Source organism: Cimex lectularius, unplaced genomic scaffold, assembly GCF_000648675.2.
Source record: "Cimex lectularius strain Harlan isolate CLEC.00 unplaced genomic scaffold, Clec_2.1 scaffold115, whole genome shotgun sequence".
Lineage (NCBI taxonomy): Eukaryota > Metazoa > Arthropoda > Insecta > Hemiptera > Cimicidae > Cimex > Cimex lectularius.
This window is the reverse complement of record NW_019392707.1, coordinates 363,478-380,738: the sequence shown is the minus strand read 5'-3', so window position 1 is coordinate 380,738 and position 17,261 is coordinate 363,478. Positions and strand designations below refer to the sequence as shown.

General features: G+C 36.1%; 1 protein-coding gene across 3 annotated transcripts; it reads right to left on the bottom strand.

The window, feature by feature from the left end:
• Positions 1-585: 585 nt before the first annotated feature.
• LOC106666911 (transcription factor kayak-like) lies at positions 586-16,881 on the bottom strand. Of its 3 annotated transcripts, none has more exons than XM_014394447.2 (5): positions 16,697-16,881; positions 4,328-4,487; positions 3,107-3,288; positions 2,913-3,020; positions 586-2,833 (listed from the first exon to the last, which is right to left on the bottom strand). In XM_014394447.2, exons 1-5 carry the CDS (start codon positions 16,790-16,792, stop codon positions 2,372-2,374), a joined length of 1,008 nt encoding a protein of 335 aa, XP_014249933.1. In that variant the 5' UTR covers positions 16,793-16,881; the 3' UTR covers positions 586-2,371. The 3 variants fall into 3 exon arrangements, with proteins under 3 accessions (XP_014249933.1, XP_024082043.1, XP_014249934.1); XM_024226275.1 differs by having other exon boundaries at positions 16,703-16,880; XM_014394448.2 differs by lacking the exon at positions 16,697-16,881 and adding an exon at positions 8,265-8,483.
• Positions 16,882-17,261: the final 380 nt, after the last annotated feature.

The following is a 17,261-nucleotide window of genomic DNA, read 5'->3' as shown; positions in this document are numbered from 1 at the left end:
TAACTTAAAATCAAATCAAATTTTCCCTTTTATGTCCTTAGTTGCCCAATTTGTTTTTACTTTTTTAAGCAGTAAGCAGTTTTTACTTAAGTAAGCAAAAATGTTTCATATTTGCAAAGTTCTTCAAGTATGCAGACTAAAATTTGAACCATCGGTACCATGGAGGTATAATTTGGATTTGATCACCGTGTTCGAAAGTTAGCTAAGAGAATATGCAATTGCGTACAAATCTGGACTCTTGTTATGTCTGTCATAATTGACAAATATTGTCGTTTTCAGGCATGACAGGAACTTGACAAGAGAACAAACAGGCAAGAAAAGCACACAGACTAACTGCTGTGACATTGTGTCTTGTGACAAATCCAGTAGCAATCAGGTAAAGCAGAGACAGAAACTTGCTAACTCTATCAGCAGGAACCAGAAACATTGGCACATACACTTTGTGAGTATTACGCATAAGCCTGGTTATCCCTCGAGCCACTTCGGTGAAGCAATTATCACAGCAAAAATGGTGCGCGAAGAGACACCAAGTAAAGTGCTTAATCTTATAGGAAAAAGGGCACTTTCCATGGTATGGTATAGCCATATTTGTTGACATCTATATATTTTCCTTTTAAAAAATACATTTTCTTATTGTAAAATAGCATAAACAAGATTTCAGCGTTAAATATTCTCTCACAAATATTGAATACTTATTCATAAGTGCACTTTCTCATACAAATTAATTATTATTAACAGATGTGACTTTATAGAAATTTAAGCACCATATACTGTTACAACTGCATAAAATCATAATGATAATAATAATAGTTAAAATGCTAAAGGAAACATCAATTCATCAAGGAACATTACATACTTTAAAAAAAAAATAAAATTAAAAAAACAAAACAGAGGAACACAAAATTCATTGTTCTCAAAACTATGCATGAATAATTCTTAATTGTAAAAACCCTAATATGAAGCTCTCCATTAATACAGAAAGAAAAATCCAAACGTCAAAACATGTCAAATATAAATGCAATGCAAATCTCTTGAAAAATGAAAGCAATTTTATACACAAAAGAGTTCATATACAATAAAAGATTTTTAAGGTTGGTATGAACAAAATTTGAATGAACGTTTTTATAACAACACAAACAAAAAGGATTTGTAACAGATAAATAAATGCATGTACTGTAAGTAAGACATAATACAAAGAACAATGAATCCTTGTTCTTACATCAAATAATACAATAATTGTTTTTTTGTTTTTTTTATAATATGGGATTTACAGCTTATTTCAAATTTTTACAACAGACAATGTTTAAATAATGAAATACAGCAGTTTTAATGCAATAAAAACAATCAAGGATATGATCGTATAAATACAGTGAATCCACGGTACGTAAAAAAATAAATCAATTTATGATTCTATTTATAAAAAGACACAATAATTTGTGTGTACATTGTCCACACAACAGCCAGCAATTACAACATAAATAGGATACTATTTTTCTTTCTAACACATCTTTACTTAAAATATATTCTTAAGTGTATCTATCCTATTTATTAGTAACAATCTGCTAGTTACACTAATGTTTGTTACTACATCAATCGTTGGTAATATTATCAACTTGCAATGGGAATGTTTAACTTTTAAATGAACTTGCAAGGATTTTTTTTTTAGTTTTTCAATGGATGTATTTTATTTTTTCTTGAGTTTAATATACTTAGAAGGAATCATACGCATCAACAGTGTAAACCACACGTATTGGTTGGACAGTATAAATTGGCTTATTAAAACTGTAAGTTTTTTTGACAACAAAATTAAATACTCTTGAAAACATTGGAAGCAATCAGAAAACCTTGTTAACAGAGTTTTAATACAATGCTATTGCCTCAATTTAATAAACTAACAAAATAGAAGTACTGATAACAAATACAAATGATATGATAAAATCAGTGGGAAAAGTCACTAAGCAATACTGGACCAAACAATTTTGGATTAAAAGGATAAAGTAATTTTGACCTCTTGAGGCAGTAACATAGTAGTAATACAGAAGAGAAAGAAATTTAAAAAAAAAAGACATGTTAAACATGCTAAATGGTTTTGGTCCATTCCAATTTTCCAATGAAAAATATTGACAAGATAAAGTATCTTTTGTAAAATGACAATTTTTTCAAAATTTTTTCCTTAAAACGAAAACACTATGGTGTCTATAAATGACAAATGGCCTTCCTTGCCTAAAGATTATATAATTTAATTATAAGGCTATCACAAAAGTATTCCTCACAAATTTAAGCAGCCTGTAAAAATCAGGTATTCAAATGAAAGGAAAAAAAGATAAATACAAAATAAATAAAAAAAATGGAGAGACTATTAAAATAATATTTATAGTGATACTAATTTCCCCGAGTCTGGGCTAGATAAATCCGCACAACCGGAATTGCGTTGTTGAGTTGAACAAGATGGTATTAATGGTGCAGAAACTGGAGTTAAACCAGTGCCCCCTTCCATGAGGGACTCAAAGTTAAAATGAATTCCAGACGAAGGTGTTGAAATTGGTATACCATCAGAAGTCATTCCAGAGAAAGACGTTGGACCGACCAGAAGTGTCGTAGGCCTCCTTCCGTTTGATTTCCCAGTAGAAAACGTTTCTTTTTTCTCGTTTTCTTCATTCGTTTCATACTTAACGAATGGCTTCACATCTATCGGGGACTCTGAGCGTGTCTCTTTGATCCTACAACAAGGTCTGTGGTTTTCTAGAATATATTCCAACTCTTCCTTCTGCATTTTGAGTTGTTGTATTTCATTTTGAAGTCCTTGCTTTTTCTCTTGCAGTCCATCAGTTTCCTGAAAAAATATTTCAGGGCAATTAATACTTGCAAAATGACTATTTGTGTTCAAATGTTGTAACTGAAATGTAACTTACCAGCATTAATTCATTTGTGTGATCCAATCTGCGTTTTCTGCAACGAGCGGCGGCCAGCTTGTTACGTTCTCTTCGAACAGCCCTTCTTTCCTCCTCTTCTGGAGAAATCTACAAAGAATGAAACAAGAAAAAGTTGTGAAAAATGAATGTTTTCAGTAAAATACACGTGTCAAAATATTATCAAGTTAACTTACAGATTTATCCTTGATCGGCCGTCTCCCACCGACATTTTTCCTAGTCTGTGATGGGCTTGATGTTTTCAATAGAGACATTGATGATGAAATATCCATCGGAAACTCGGTGACTCTTGTACTACCACCTTGCCAACTTTTTGTATCGACTACACTTACAAAGCCACAATTTTTGGCCTCAGCACCTGTTTAAGAAAAATGAAACAATATTTCATTATAGGTAACAACTTAAGCTTCAGGTGGATTTTACTTTTTTCTTCCACCTTACATTGAAAGGAATCATTTAGTTGGTTTAGTATGTGTAAAAAATAAATAAATAAAATAAAAAACTTGAAAGTAAGAATTAAAACATTTAACTGTATATTTCATTCAATTTGTGGTGACCACCATTTGCAGTTACAGTGTTCAAGAACGATCTCGGCTTCCACTCCATAGCCAATCAGTGAGCAGCAAACCTTTATATAAGCAGGGGCATTGTCCACTGACTACAGACCCGTCATCGAGGTCTCACAATTCTCTTGTGGAGCAAGCCAACCCCACTCCAGCTCAACAGTTCTCACTCTCTCCCTCTTAGCAGTCGACTTGGCTACCTGTTCTCGGCAAGTCCCTTCTCGCACTGTCATTGCCTATTGACTCCACTGTATCCAACACTGGCTCATCAAATTGGTCCCCAACCTCACCATCAGCTCTTATCAGGGCCACCAAAACTCTCATCACTAAACTGGTGGCCCTGACAGGGTGACCATCAGTCCAAGAGCAATTTTTGTGACTGGGAGGATCGTGCTGCAAGAACCAGCTTTGTACATAATTGGTCTGCTGTTTGGGGAGGCTCAACCCATCGGGGAGCTAAGTGGTGACCACCTGTAGATACCAAGTCATCCACTAGATGTCACCACCGGTTCAGGAATGATCTCTCTCTCTCCACTCTGCAGCCAATAAGCGTGCAGCAATCCTGAATACAAGCATGGTCACTACCTGATGACTTCAGATTCATCGACAAGGAGCAAGTCAATAACACCACACCAGCTCAACAGCAAGAGTACTCAACTTTCACTTCTTGCCCTCTTAACAGCCGACTTGGCTACTGACAACAGCTTGACTGGCTACAAGAGTCCCTTCTCTCACTTCTGAGTCTACTTACTCCACTGTATTGAACATCAGCCCTTATGAGGCTAAACTCTTGGTCAATAAACTATTACTTGAAAAGTATAATTAATTACAAACCTGTTGTGGCGGGCCGTTGAACCACAGGTGGTACAAATCGTGCTTGGTTTTGGTGAGGCTCCACTTGACTCTCCATAAAGGCTTGTTCAACATTCCGGAGAGTTGTAGGTGTCAAAGTAGCTGTAGTTCGTGTTGGAACACCACTGTTTAATCCCTCAAGCTAAAAGAAACAAAAAATGTAAGAATAGAAACAAATTAAATAAAACCAGATTAATGAATGAAAATGTTGAAAAGCCTGTTGTTTCTATTTAATGATTTATTATGAGCGTTGAGGTAGTAAAAAATTGAAATTATATGCAGCTAACATTTGTACACGAGAAAATGTAAGTTGTTATTTAAGCTTAAGCCTAACTATTAATTAATGGGAGGGAGGAAAAATTAGACCTTTTGTCAAGTATTTTTAAAGAAAGTCGTATTTTATTTTGCCATTGTTTATTTCCACACATGACCAAAGGCATTGTCTCCTATTTTTAATCTATTTCCCATTTTAATTTCCAATTACTTATTTTTTCCCCTTGCCTAACCATTGAGGCCACAGACACTCCACGAATTTCAATCTTAAATTGGGTAAAAATCAAAAAATTACAGCTTAGATGAAGACAGCCTTCATCACGACAGTGATATTCATTTTCATGATAAGTATTTTTCTATTATATTCTGAACAGGTTTAAATTTAAAAATTATAATTGCTGCTGAAAATTATGTTTACATTTTATTGCATCCATCAATAGAATTTCTCATATATAGGTATGAGAATAGAGTGTTTCCCTTGGCATCATCGCTACAAAGTAAGATTTTCTAATAAATATCTCTCTGTTTGTTCTGAAACACTTTATTTTATATAAACATTATAAAATTATTGTCGAATTGTGTGCCAATTTTTATTACTTCCATTTGTTAGAAGTACCCATAAATAGGGCACACATTGTTTCAGTCTTGATCAAAGTTGTCTACCATTCCAAGATATCAACTGAGATGTTGGCAATGTAATACATAAAACTGCATTCTGTTAAGTTCTTATTGTTTAAATATGACAAAGCTATAATAACAAATTTAGTCTAGAACAATTGAATCATTAATGATCAATGCTTGGTTGATAATGGTGGTCTGATGAGTTTTAACTTCACACCATAAATAAAGATTAATAACTGCCGTATTGTTCAAAACATTGTAGAATATTAAAACACTCAAACTAAATTTTATTACCTCTATTATTACAAATTATTGCAAATAGACAAATATTTGTGATGTTATAATGGAATGAAAGAAAAATTTAATACATTTGGTTTTTAAAATTGTAATTGAAAAATAAGTAAAATTTTATTGCTCCTTTTGTCATTATTATGATGACTCAACTAGGTCAATGTTTTTTCAGATGGTAGTGACTGGTAGTCATATCCATCCTCCGAGTTTAGCCCTCTACAATTGCAACAGTTAATTTGCCAGTCTTGGTGAGGGTTAACTTAGCATAAGGTACTGTATCTAGCACTTCTAGGTTTATCCATTTGTTTTGTCTTTTTTTCAATCCATTCTATTATGAAGGATTCTGTGTTCTTCTGTTATCCCTGGATTAGGTTCATGGCCTATATACGGTCTTGTAGATCCTCCTCTTGCCAGTGTGTCTGCTTTTTCATTACCCAAATTCCTTTGTGTCCTGATTCCCAAGATATCATCAGACTGTTGAGTTTTCTAAAGTTTTGGAGATTTTGGATGGATTCTCTGACTGGTGCTTTAATAGTTGCTTGGATATCTGATTTTATGAGCATGTTTTTATCAGTGTCCTCTTTTTAAGATTTTCTAAGGCAGATGCACTGATGGCTTGTTCATTCAGCTTGATAGACCGAGATGTACTTCCTTAATTGTTGTAGTTTTAGTTTAATTGCTTATGTTTTGTTTGGGCTTCTACAGAAAATACTTGAATAAGTTCCTTCATGTTTTGGAGCCATCTGTATACCAAACCTTTCTATCTATCACTGCTTCTCCTTTGTGTCTGTTGAGACTTTATAGGATGTAAAGAGTGTTTCTGCAATCACGTTGTTAGTCCCCATTTCTAAAAATGCCTGATTTTAATTATTGTTGTGTGTCCTAAGTTCCTGTAGGTTTAGCGATGTTGAGATTGAGCCCTACCTCATCCTTTTATTGTTTAAAATTTATTTTTTAAATTCTAAAAAAAAAATTATATATATGCACCACTGCTGAATACTTGCGCACTCAATTCACTTCTTCATTTAGATCTAAACTTCAATACCATTATGGTCATACTCAGGCATATCACATATCATTCGTGATTGCTGGTGTGAGCGCCTGGAACGTTCTGCCTCCCTTCACCAAAGCAATCACTGACCATTTTAATCTCTCTTTTCTAGATTACATTTTCCTTTCTTTGTTTGCACCTTCTTTTCTTCACCACACTACTCTTTTCCACTTTTTCAAGCAATACCAAATTATTATTTTCATTTTTTATTATTCTCTTTCAATTAATTAATTGTATCTTGTCTATTGTGGCCTATTGAACTGTGTCAACGCCTTAACAGTGCCTGCTTTTCTATTACCAAAACTTCCTTTGTGGCCTGGTACCCAAGTATTCATCAGGTTTTTGCGTTTTGGAAATTTTGGATATATTCACTTCTTTTATAATTTGCATAAATAATTTATTCTTTGATTATAAGAAACTCCCACAAATAAGCAAGTGCTTGCCAAAATGTCATTGCAGATTTAACTTTTGAAAATATAATTGAATAATTTGTTTAATATATTTCAAACTGCCTTATTTTGTACGTAAACACTGCAAAATTACTGTTAAACATTGTTTTATATTATTAAAAAATGTGGTGAAGGCCGTTGTTCATTGAAATCAGGGTTAGTGAAAATGGCAATGCACAATTTAAAAAAAATTTGTCGCTTCCATTGCGTAAACCTTGTGACGCTTTTGTTTTGAAAGATTTTGAGTGGTAATTCAAAGAAAAATATTTTTTACATCTTTCTAATCGACCGAATGGCTTGTTCCATCAATTTTCACTAGAACAATAGGTGCAGGATTGTCTTATCTGGACAATTAGAAACTGTTCAAATTCGACTTCACCGGACAATAGTATTGTTGAAATCTGTATTTGTCCGATTTACAAAAGGAAAAAACAACCGATGGTGGCACGTTTAGCAGCATAAATTAACACAAACGAAACTATAGAGATAAAAACGTGTTCCAGTTGTTATTGGGGATTTTTGATTAGAACCAGAAGATTATTATGCGTTAGGTATGGAGTTTATGCGAGGAGAAAGTCGCCGTGACAAAGGGGACAGCGTTGTTTTGTTTTCAAATAGGTAAATAGCTTAGAAATGGCAATAAACGGGGTTAAAAACAAGAAATTACGTTTTATCTATTAAACAATTCGACGTGAAATTGTCCGGGCAGTCCACACCAATAAGTCAATTGAGGTATGAGGTAGTTTTCAAGGACATGGGTTGATGTCATCAATCGGAAAATCGTTTCACCTTAGAATCAAAAGCAAATTCCATCCAAACAGATTTTTGTTTTTTATATTTTTTAAAATTAATTTTAATACACAACGAGGCAGAAAAACGAGACAAAAAGGGAAGAAACAATACAGATGTAAGTAAGGGGGGCGGATTATACAGAGTGACGGAACTATAACCTCAAAGGACTCCGATCCGAGACAAAGATGATTTTCAAATCCTCTGTTGTCGAACGAAATGTGTCCAATTGTTTAAAAAAAAATAATAATAAATATTTTATTTTTCGAGCAAAATATAAAGAAAAGGTGCGACAAAAAACGCTGGACTGTTTACAAATGGGTGGGAGGGGGAAACAGGAAAAATTCGTACCGAGGAATTCCGCACGGAAAAGTGGACATATCCCTTTTGAAAAAGTCTTTTTCTTTTTTTAGTAAATAAAGAAAACAAGAAAAGGTCGACTTACCGGATCGACGGTCGACAAATAAGAGCCGATGGATTTCGAGGATATTTTTTCCAATTGTCCGCTTCTGAACATGGCACTGATTGAAGAACGAGCCCGTCTGAAGATTAAAGAACACCTTCGATAAGAACACCGTTGACGGATGAGCCGAAGCCGAATATTCGGAGGTTCGAAAGTAACTGGAGTTGTGAAAAAGAATGAGTCAGACTTTGTTGGGGAAGCCCGCGGAGTGGAGGGGGTCCACGGTAGGTGGGGAAGGGATTGGCGGGAGGGGAAGGGGACGCCCACCACGCTGGCAACACCATCCCGATGATCTCATCAACTAAGTATTACCTGGAAGGCCCCGATGACGTGTCTTTACTATTAAAACCGTTTTACGTTTTTAGTACTGTTTCCGACTAAAACCCCCGCCCGCTCCGAATTTCAAGAAGCAAATTAAAGTATAACGCCTGGCGTTTTCGCCAAATAAGACAAAAAATATGATCAGTACTGAATTGCCTGTATGTCCTAAAATAAAATTGACTTCTTCCCTGACCAACGTTGTTACAATTTTTCATTAACAAAAACCACAAACGTTTTTATTATGATATTCCATGGTGGGATCCACGAGTGAAAATAAAACGATTGTTACAACGAAAAGCTTTTTAGAAAGAACGCAAGAAGCCAGTACAGAATAGAAAAGAATGGAGAGAATTTCCAAAAAAGAGAATTGTGGACAGAAGCTTGATCGATCGGTTAATCGGCCTAAAAAAAAAAAAAAACAGCTGACAGGCGGACTGGACCGATGATCAGGGACGGTCTACCTGCGGGCATTTGAACTGAGACGTTGAGATTAAGTAAACAACAAAATTTCTTAAACCAAAGCAAGAATTGTTGACATATTTGAAAGATCGGTTGATTGGCTGAACCGTTTTCTCCTTCCGAAAGTTCAACAGCGAGACCAATCGGTCCGATGATCAGGGACCTTGAAAAGAAAACATCAGAATTTCTAAAACCAAAGAAAGAATTGGTGACAGATTTGAACGATCGGTTGATTGGCTGAACCATTTTTTTCTTCCGAAAGATCAACAGCGAGGCCAGACAGACCCATGAATATTACGTGTGAGAGTTCTTTTTAACTTTTCAGTTTTTTGTTGAAATTTACATATGATGAACCGACATTGGATCCGTCTACACAAGCTCGTTTTGATATTACTCAAACTCGTTCGGCTTTGCGCTATCATCAGTGAGGAACTAGACGAGATTTAACTAGACGGACCCAGTGCCCAACACCAATCTTTAACTTTAACAAATATATGCTTGGGTTATGGCCCGCGAGTCATTTGTCGGTAGTTTCATCGATATGGGATCACGGCCTGCGGTCCGCCCATTCCCGCTATGCCAGTCAGAAATGCCGTCTTTTAACACAATTGGCGAAAACGGGCGAATCGAGTTTATACTATCTAACTGAAGACGTTTCCATCTTTTTGACTTCTTTTTAAATAGCTGGACCACAAACAGGTTTAAACCAAATTTGATCGAACCATTTATTATATATCATCAAAGTTCAATACAATGAAGTAGAAAAAGTGCCGACACACGTTTGCCAAAAGATCAAAACCAAGGCTACCCTTATCGTAGCTCAGAGGGTAAACCAGTAGTGGGGCTGTCAGACCCATGACACTTACTACCTAGACCTTCATAGTTCATGTACGTACTTTCAGATCGTTCTATGTAATTTTACAAATTAATACAATTCTAGCTTTTTAAGACGGTTTATTTTAAATTATCAGTCGAGGAGAAGAAAGTACTGAACACTGCTCCAGGGTAAACTTTTTTTTTTGACCGAATGGCTACAGCGGTTGATGCAATGAAAAAAATTATCAGGTTAACCCAGATAGAGACACATTAACAAAAATATGATCGATCGCTTATCGCCATGTTATTCGCGAAAGATATACAGCGAGGTTAGACGGAGCTGATTCCATCCGTTTACAGTTCAATGTACCTGTTTATCGTAATATGTGGCACTATCTGTTTTTTAACTATTTTTTAAGGCAAATTTATATCACTACAAGAGGTACTGGTAAGAAATTGCTTCGCGCCTCAATACCCGTTAAAATACGCTGTTGTCTTTTTGGTATGTCCTGTTTATTATTGAAAATTCTTCGGTTTTTCGTTAAACCTCACGAATAATCCAAAAGTGTGGTTGTTTTCACCAATACCTGATCATCTCGGTCCGCCTGTCTTCACTGTTTGATCTTGGCAGATTCGATTTTCACCACAACTTACAAAAATGACAAAGGGACGGAGGAAAAACCCTTCTGATCGACGCGTATAGCAAGACAGGGCAGACCACATGATCCTTGTTTGATAAACAAACGCATGACATCTTGTCCTCTGTCTCCATGCGTTATGATTAATTGTGGCGGAAAAAAGTTTTTTTTTTATTTTTTGTTACGAGGGTACAACAGCAGAGGTCATATAAACCCTCTGGGTGGCGGTGTTATTGAAAAAAGCCCATTTGTAAGTATGTCGGGTTCGAATGCGGGGCCGCTGGATTCGAACCCGGGCCCTTTACCTTACAGTGATGAGCGCCGTGTCAACGCTTAAACCGTTGCGGCCACCGACGCCCCCGCAAAAAAGTTTAAAACGCCTAAAAATAAATTTATACTAGATTAAAATGAAACAAAAAAAGAATTATGTCTTTTTTAACACAAAGAGACGATAAAGACATAGATAAAGAGGTGATAGATAGTACCATCAATTCAAATCAAATTAGTCACACTAAGCATGATTATTCGTCTAATTAGGGCTATTTTTCGTTGGATCGGCAGTAGGCACAGATCGCTGATCCAATATCTCAGAGCCATAAATATTTTTAATTGTATATAGATCTTTGTACTATCATGTATGTGATATGTGTTATTTATTGAAACGAATGTATTTATTTGTGGGAATGGAGGGTCATATCCCCGGTTACCACGAGGAATATCGCATACTATGGGGTAGTGTGAATGTTAACCGGACTATCATGTATTTATCTTGTTTCTGTGTTAAAAAAAAGTAGCGCTATTATTGTACAAAATTGAACATTTTAAAGATAAATTTAATTATTTAATTTAATTTGAGTGAGTAGAAATACTTTGTTTGAATATAAAATATATTTTGCATTGTATAAATTCACTTTTCCACGTCCTAAATGTAATTGTTAAATGTAAACAAAGTTTGTAAATCCCAGGCCCTGAAGATGATCTCAATAAAAGATCGAAACGTTGGCACGATAAAGAAAATGTTTTTCTGAAACCTAGATCACACCCGACCGCATCTCACGATATCTGAATAACTATTTAATTTACACTTTGCCGAACAGGAATGTACAATGAAAGGAACATTTAAGACAAAGACAAGATTGGAAATCCTTTCAATAATTAATGCTAACGTATCTTTATGTTTTATAAAAGTTCTTTTGGGGGCGTCGGTGGCCGCAACGGTTTAGGCGTTGACACGGCGCTCATCACTGTAAGGTAAAGGTCCCTTTACTTACAAATGGGCTTTTTTTCAAAAACACCGGCACCCCGAGGGTTGATATAACCTCTGCTGTTGCGAACCCTCGTTAAAAAAAAAAAAAAAAAAAATTCATTTTTCCACTGCCTGCTTTTTGTTGTTGTTGTTGTAATTATATTATTTGCTGTGCTTTTTTCCGTGTTAAAATCCTCTCATTGTCCAACGCACACAGGAAAATCCATTATACCATCAGCTGTGTAACTCAAGATTTGGTTAAAATGTACGCAAATACTTAAGCATAATTATAAACAAGCCAAGTTATTTTGGGTTCAAAGATAAAATCAAACAAATAACTATATAAATCCTACTGCCTGTTGGAAAGAATTTAGGAACTATTCTAAAGAGAACAATAAAATATTGTCCTAAACAAAAACTGCTTATTTTGATAAAATTATCAGTTCTGATAATGCAGGTAAAGCAACTTGGAATGTAATAAACAAGCACTGTGGAAAAACAAAACAAATTGAATTCCAAAAATTTGAGGGTAAACCCATTTCTGTCCCATTAGGAATTAGTAATTGTTTAAATAAGTGGTACCTTCATGGGGTTGAAAATTTAGCAAATAAAACTAATTTAAAGAATCAGCATTTTTCTGTTCTTATATCTAATTCTTTTTATCTAAGGATTTTGGTTGAGTTGAAAAATAGTATCACGAGCTCAAGTAGGTAGAGCAGCGGCGTATTGAGCCGAAGGTCGTGGGTTCGAATCTCGCTCGTGACACTAACTTTATCATCTCAACCAAAAACCTTAAATAAAAAGAATAATTAATTGGAATACAAATAACGTTGAAATTGATGGTACTCCATCAATTAGTAATTCTAAAAAACTGCTATCTTTCTCATCATCCGAAGCAGAAAATATACAAATAAAAAAAGTATACCATGACATAATGGACACTACCCCGCTATTTCTAGAGATTCGTCCAGCGAGCCCAAGTGAAACTTTGACCAAAATTTTACCTTTTGTGGTCAACCGTTGCATCGTTTTTGCTTTAGGCACCCCTAAAACCATTAAAAACTTCGAAATGGAACATTCCTGAATGAATGTATTGTTATAAGACAAGCCTTTACCCTAACTAAACTACAACTACACACAAGCCGGGTAATCGTTTAAGGACATAAATTCTTATACTCCTCTAAGGGAGTCATCTTTTCCTACGAACTTAGTGAAATTAGCGAGGCTGATTTAAAAGCTGCACTAGCTAGTCAAATAGTCAAAGAAATATGCAAAACACAAAAAGAAGTTAATGGCCAAAAAATCCCATTGGTACTATGATTTTAACCTTTTCAACTCACAATCCAAAATGTAATCAAGGCGGGATCCATCCAAATTCGACCGTACATTCCAAATCTTGGCAATGCAAAAGATGCCAAATTTGGACACGCAACGTCACTATGCCCCAACCGTAATCTCTACGTAAAGTGTGGTAACATGGAACAAGCTGACAACTAAAGTTTTATAGGAAAATGCATCAATTGTAATGGCACCCGTCAAGCAAATTATCGACTCTGTCCGAAATATTTCGAAAAAAAAACGGAAAATAGCGTTTACTCACAGAATTAGCTTCATTGAAGCAAGAAATGGATACAAAAAATTCCAACACCTAATCTCACATTTAGACAAAATAGCCCTCCAAAGAGAGTACATCATGCGCAGAATCAAAAAGAAATGGTATCCGCCCTGACAGCTCAGGTTGTAGAGCTAACCAAAACATTAACAATCTTTACCAAAAAAACCTAATCCTCTCTGTCAGAAAAAGAGGGAGTCCCATAACAAAACACACTCCCTTAACCAAACTAGTACGAAACACGACAAAACCGTAAGTAAAACTCCCTTTCCCACCTGACAAATAACCAAAATCCCCTCCCGCTAAAACAAACACCAACAAAGAAGAGAAATCCCAGTCTCACCATGGAACACAACCAACCATTCACCGTAGTACTGTGGAACATTAACGGTTTCCCAAGCAGACGAGGTCTGAAATACTTATTTAGCAATTAACATACTAACAACTTTGCGTTCAAGAAACACAGTTCAACATAAATCAAATAATCAAAATAAAAAAATATATTATTAGAAAAGACTGTACTGATAATTCAACAGCATCAAGAGGTGTCGGCATACTAGTAGAGTCCTCCCTAGGTCTTCACCAAATAAATCGAATAACAAATGTACAAACTATCTAAATCTTAACCCCATTTAAACGCACGATCTGCTCAATATACCTCCCACCTTGTGGATACCTGGAAGAAAAAGAACTTCCGGTCTTTTTCACAACTCCCCGAACCGGTCGTGGTCTCCGGGGACTTTAATGCATACAACACCGTTGCGACTTAAATCAACATTTAATGAATGACTGGTTTGCATCACATTTAAACAGCGCTGGAACCTTTTCCTGCATCGATCTGACCTTATGTAGCCCTAGGATGTTGGAATATTAGAGTGATCTGCATCAAAAAATTTCTACGGAAGTTATCACACCCCTATCTTCATTCAATCACAGACTTACTGTTGCAATTTCAAATTAAAACGAAGATGTTTAGTTGAACGAGCTGTCTGGAAAATATTTCAAAGAAACTTAGTAATCCTACATATAAATTTTTCCACTAAGATAAAAGTTGCCGTTCAGCTTGTCACAGAAGTGGATCAAAACATCCCTAAAACAACAGTGTCTATCCCAAGATGACCAGTTCTTTGGTGGAACGAGCAATGCTCGCATGCACTGATAAATAGAAGACGAGCTCTATGACAGTTCCAAAAATCCCCCATCTGTCAAAACCTACTTAATTATAAAAGATTAAAAGCTAAAGCAAACTAGATTTGCAAGCACGTAGAACCTCATGAACAGGTGATTTCCGGAAAGAAAACTTATACCCTGATAAATGGACTTCACACCAACATTGGAAATACAAACCCAGTGGACATCGCTGAATCCTTAGGTAAACATTTTTCGCTGACTGCAGACGACAGTTCATACGACCGGTACTTCTTAAATAAAAAACTACTGGAAGATTCATTCACATGACGTTGAAGTTCCTGATGATGATAATAATCCTCTTAATTACCCATTCACATTAAGAGATTTAGAAAACACCTTACATAAAATCATAGATTCATCCCCAGGCGCTGATGGCATACACTTCACCATGATCAAAAACCTTCCACAGGCCTTTAAAAAATGTATATTAAAACTCTTTAACAGGGTTTACAGCGAAAAGAGTTTCCAAACAAAATGGGATGAAGCGATGATAGTGTCAATTTTAAAACCAGGAAAAAATAGATTATCTCCCAAAAGTTACCGCCCAATCTCACTTACAGCTGAACAACATCCACACCTTTTTCTCCTTTGGAATCAAGCTGGTTCAAGAAAGGGACGATCATGTTTAGATCACACTATCTTGCTAGAAACAGAAATTTTGGAGGCCTTTAAAAAAAGAGTATGTTGTACATACAAGCCATACAAGCTTTTGGCATAACGTGGAGAAAAGGTATCATAATAAAACTCACAATGTGGGGAATTAAGGGAGAAATCATCTATTTTATGAAATTTTTGATAAACAATAGATCCTTCAAAATAAGAAATGGTAATACCCTATCAAGTTCATACCCCTTAATTAACGGAATTCGTCAAGGCTGTGCACTCAGTCCCACTCTGTTCTCCATAGCAATAAACGACATTGTTACCCCAGGTATAGTGAAATATGCACTTTACGTAGATGATGTGGCTTTGTACACATCTCACAAAAACACTGCAGAACGAAACCTACAAAAAGCTGTCGATAGTGTCGAGAATTGGGTTTGGGTTCAAGGTTTTAAAATATCGCCAGAAAAATCACAAGCCAATATCTGAATATGGGATGAGTTTATCCATAAAGGGATTCTCCCCAAAGGACGCTCATCACGATCAGCGTCCTCAGCACCTTCAGCTCCTTTCCGGTATCTCGACCGACGACTTGATCCGATAAGACGTAGCGGCTGGTCCTTGGTGGCTCTGGCTAGCTGTCCTCTGGTTGGGCCCCAGACGGAGTGTGGCTGCTTGAGCTAGACTCATTGTATAATCGCCCTTGGACGGGACACACTGGTGTGAGCCCTTGGATGGATACACTGGTGTGAGCCCTTGGACGTGACAAGATGTCATGTTCTACGGACGCTCCTTTCCAGAGCTCCATGGATTTATTGAATGAAGTCATCACAGAAAGCGGAAACCTACGTAAAGATCTGAGGAAGAAGATCAGGCAAGCCATCAAAATACAACCGAAGATCTACAACGACATGAAGACTCAAATATCGGTTCGAACACGACTGCCCAGCCCGACCTGTCCTCCACGTGGTCGACTGTCGTACACGGACGCTGTTCGCCTCCAGTTAAATCCCTCAACTAAGATCGCTAATGTACTAACTGCTCATAAAGTTATCGTACGCCCCTTGGCAGGTAAGGAAGAAATCTCTCGATGTTAAAAAACTAACTAAAACAAAATTGGATCCAACCAAATTAAAAATCGGGTTCAAAAAATTATTTCAATGAAAAACAATGGAGTTCTCATCCACGTTAACTCCAAAGACGAATCGGATACGTTATGTTCTGAAATTAACTCCAAATGCGGGGATGAAATCACGGCAGTAGCATCAAAGAAATACCGATCTCGATTGATAATTTGTAATATACCTGAAGAAGTTACTATACCGCGGATTCTATAATTCGGAAAACAGTGAAATTTTTAATGAAAATAGCTTTCTTAAATCTAGGACAATAATCAAAAGAAAGACTAATGGAACTAATGGGGCAAACGACACGAGACACCTTATTGTCGAGGTGAACTCAACATTAAGGAGCCATTCTCAACAAAAAATTGAAAATATGTTGGTCTACATGTAACAGTCAAGATTACTTGTACATTCGACGTTGTTTTCATTGTAGCAGGTTCCATGGTAACAACAGCACGTGTACAAACGACCAAACTTGTCCTCGGTGCACTGGAAAACATGATGTAAAGCAATGCAACAAAGTAGAATTATCTTGTATCAACTGCATCAATTTTAATACGAGAGCAAAACCACACAACAAAGTCGACACTAAACATTCTGCGACAAGGGGAATGTCCTTGTTATCATCAACTGGTACACCGTCTCCAGCAGGCAATAGATTACGAATAACAATGCCTGACGTCACTAAATTCTATTACAACGCTCCAACTCAATAAAATTTTTACAAATAAACCTCGACAGATCACGAACAGCCACACTAAATTTAAATGAGTTTTTACTACGGAAAAACATTGACATAGTGTTAATCCAAGAGCCTTACTGTATAAGAAATAACACAGCTGGAATCTACAAAACGTGGCAAATTTACCAAGCTGGCCTAGGACGCAAAACGAGCAATAATAATAACTAACCCTAAAACTGATACCATCATACACCTGACGCGGACTTGTTTGCCTGGATGTAAAAATA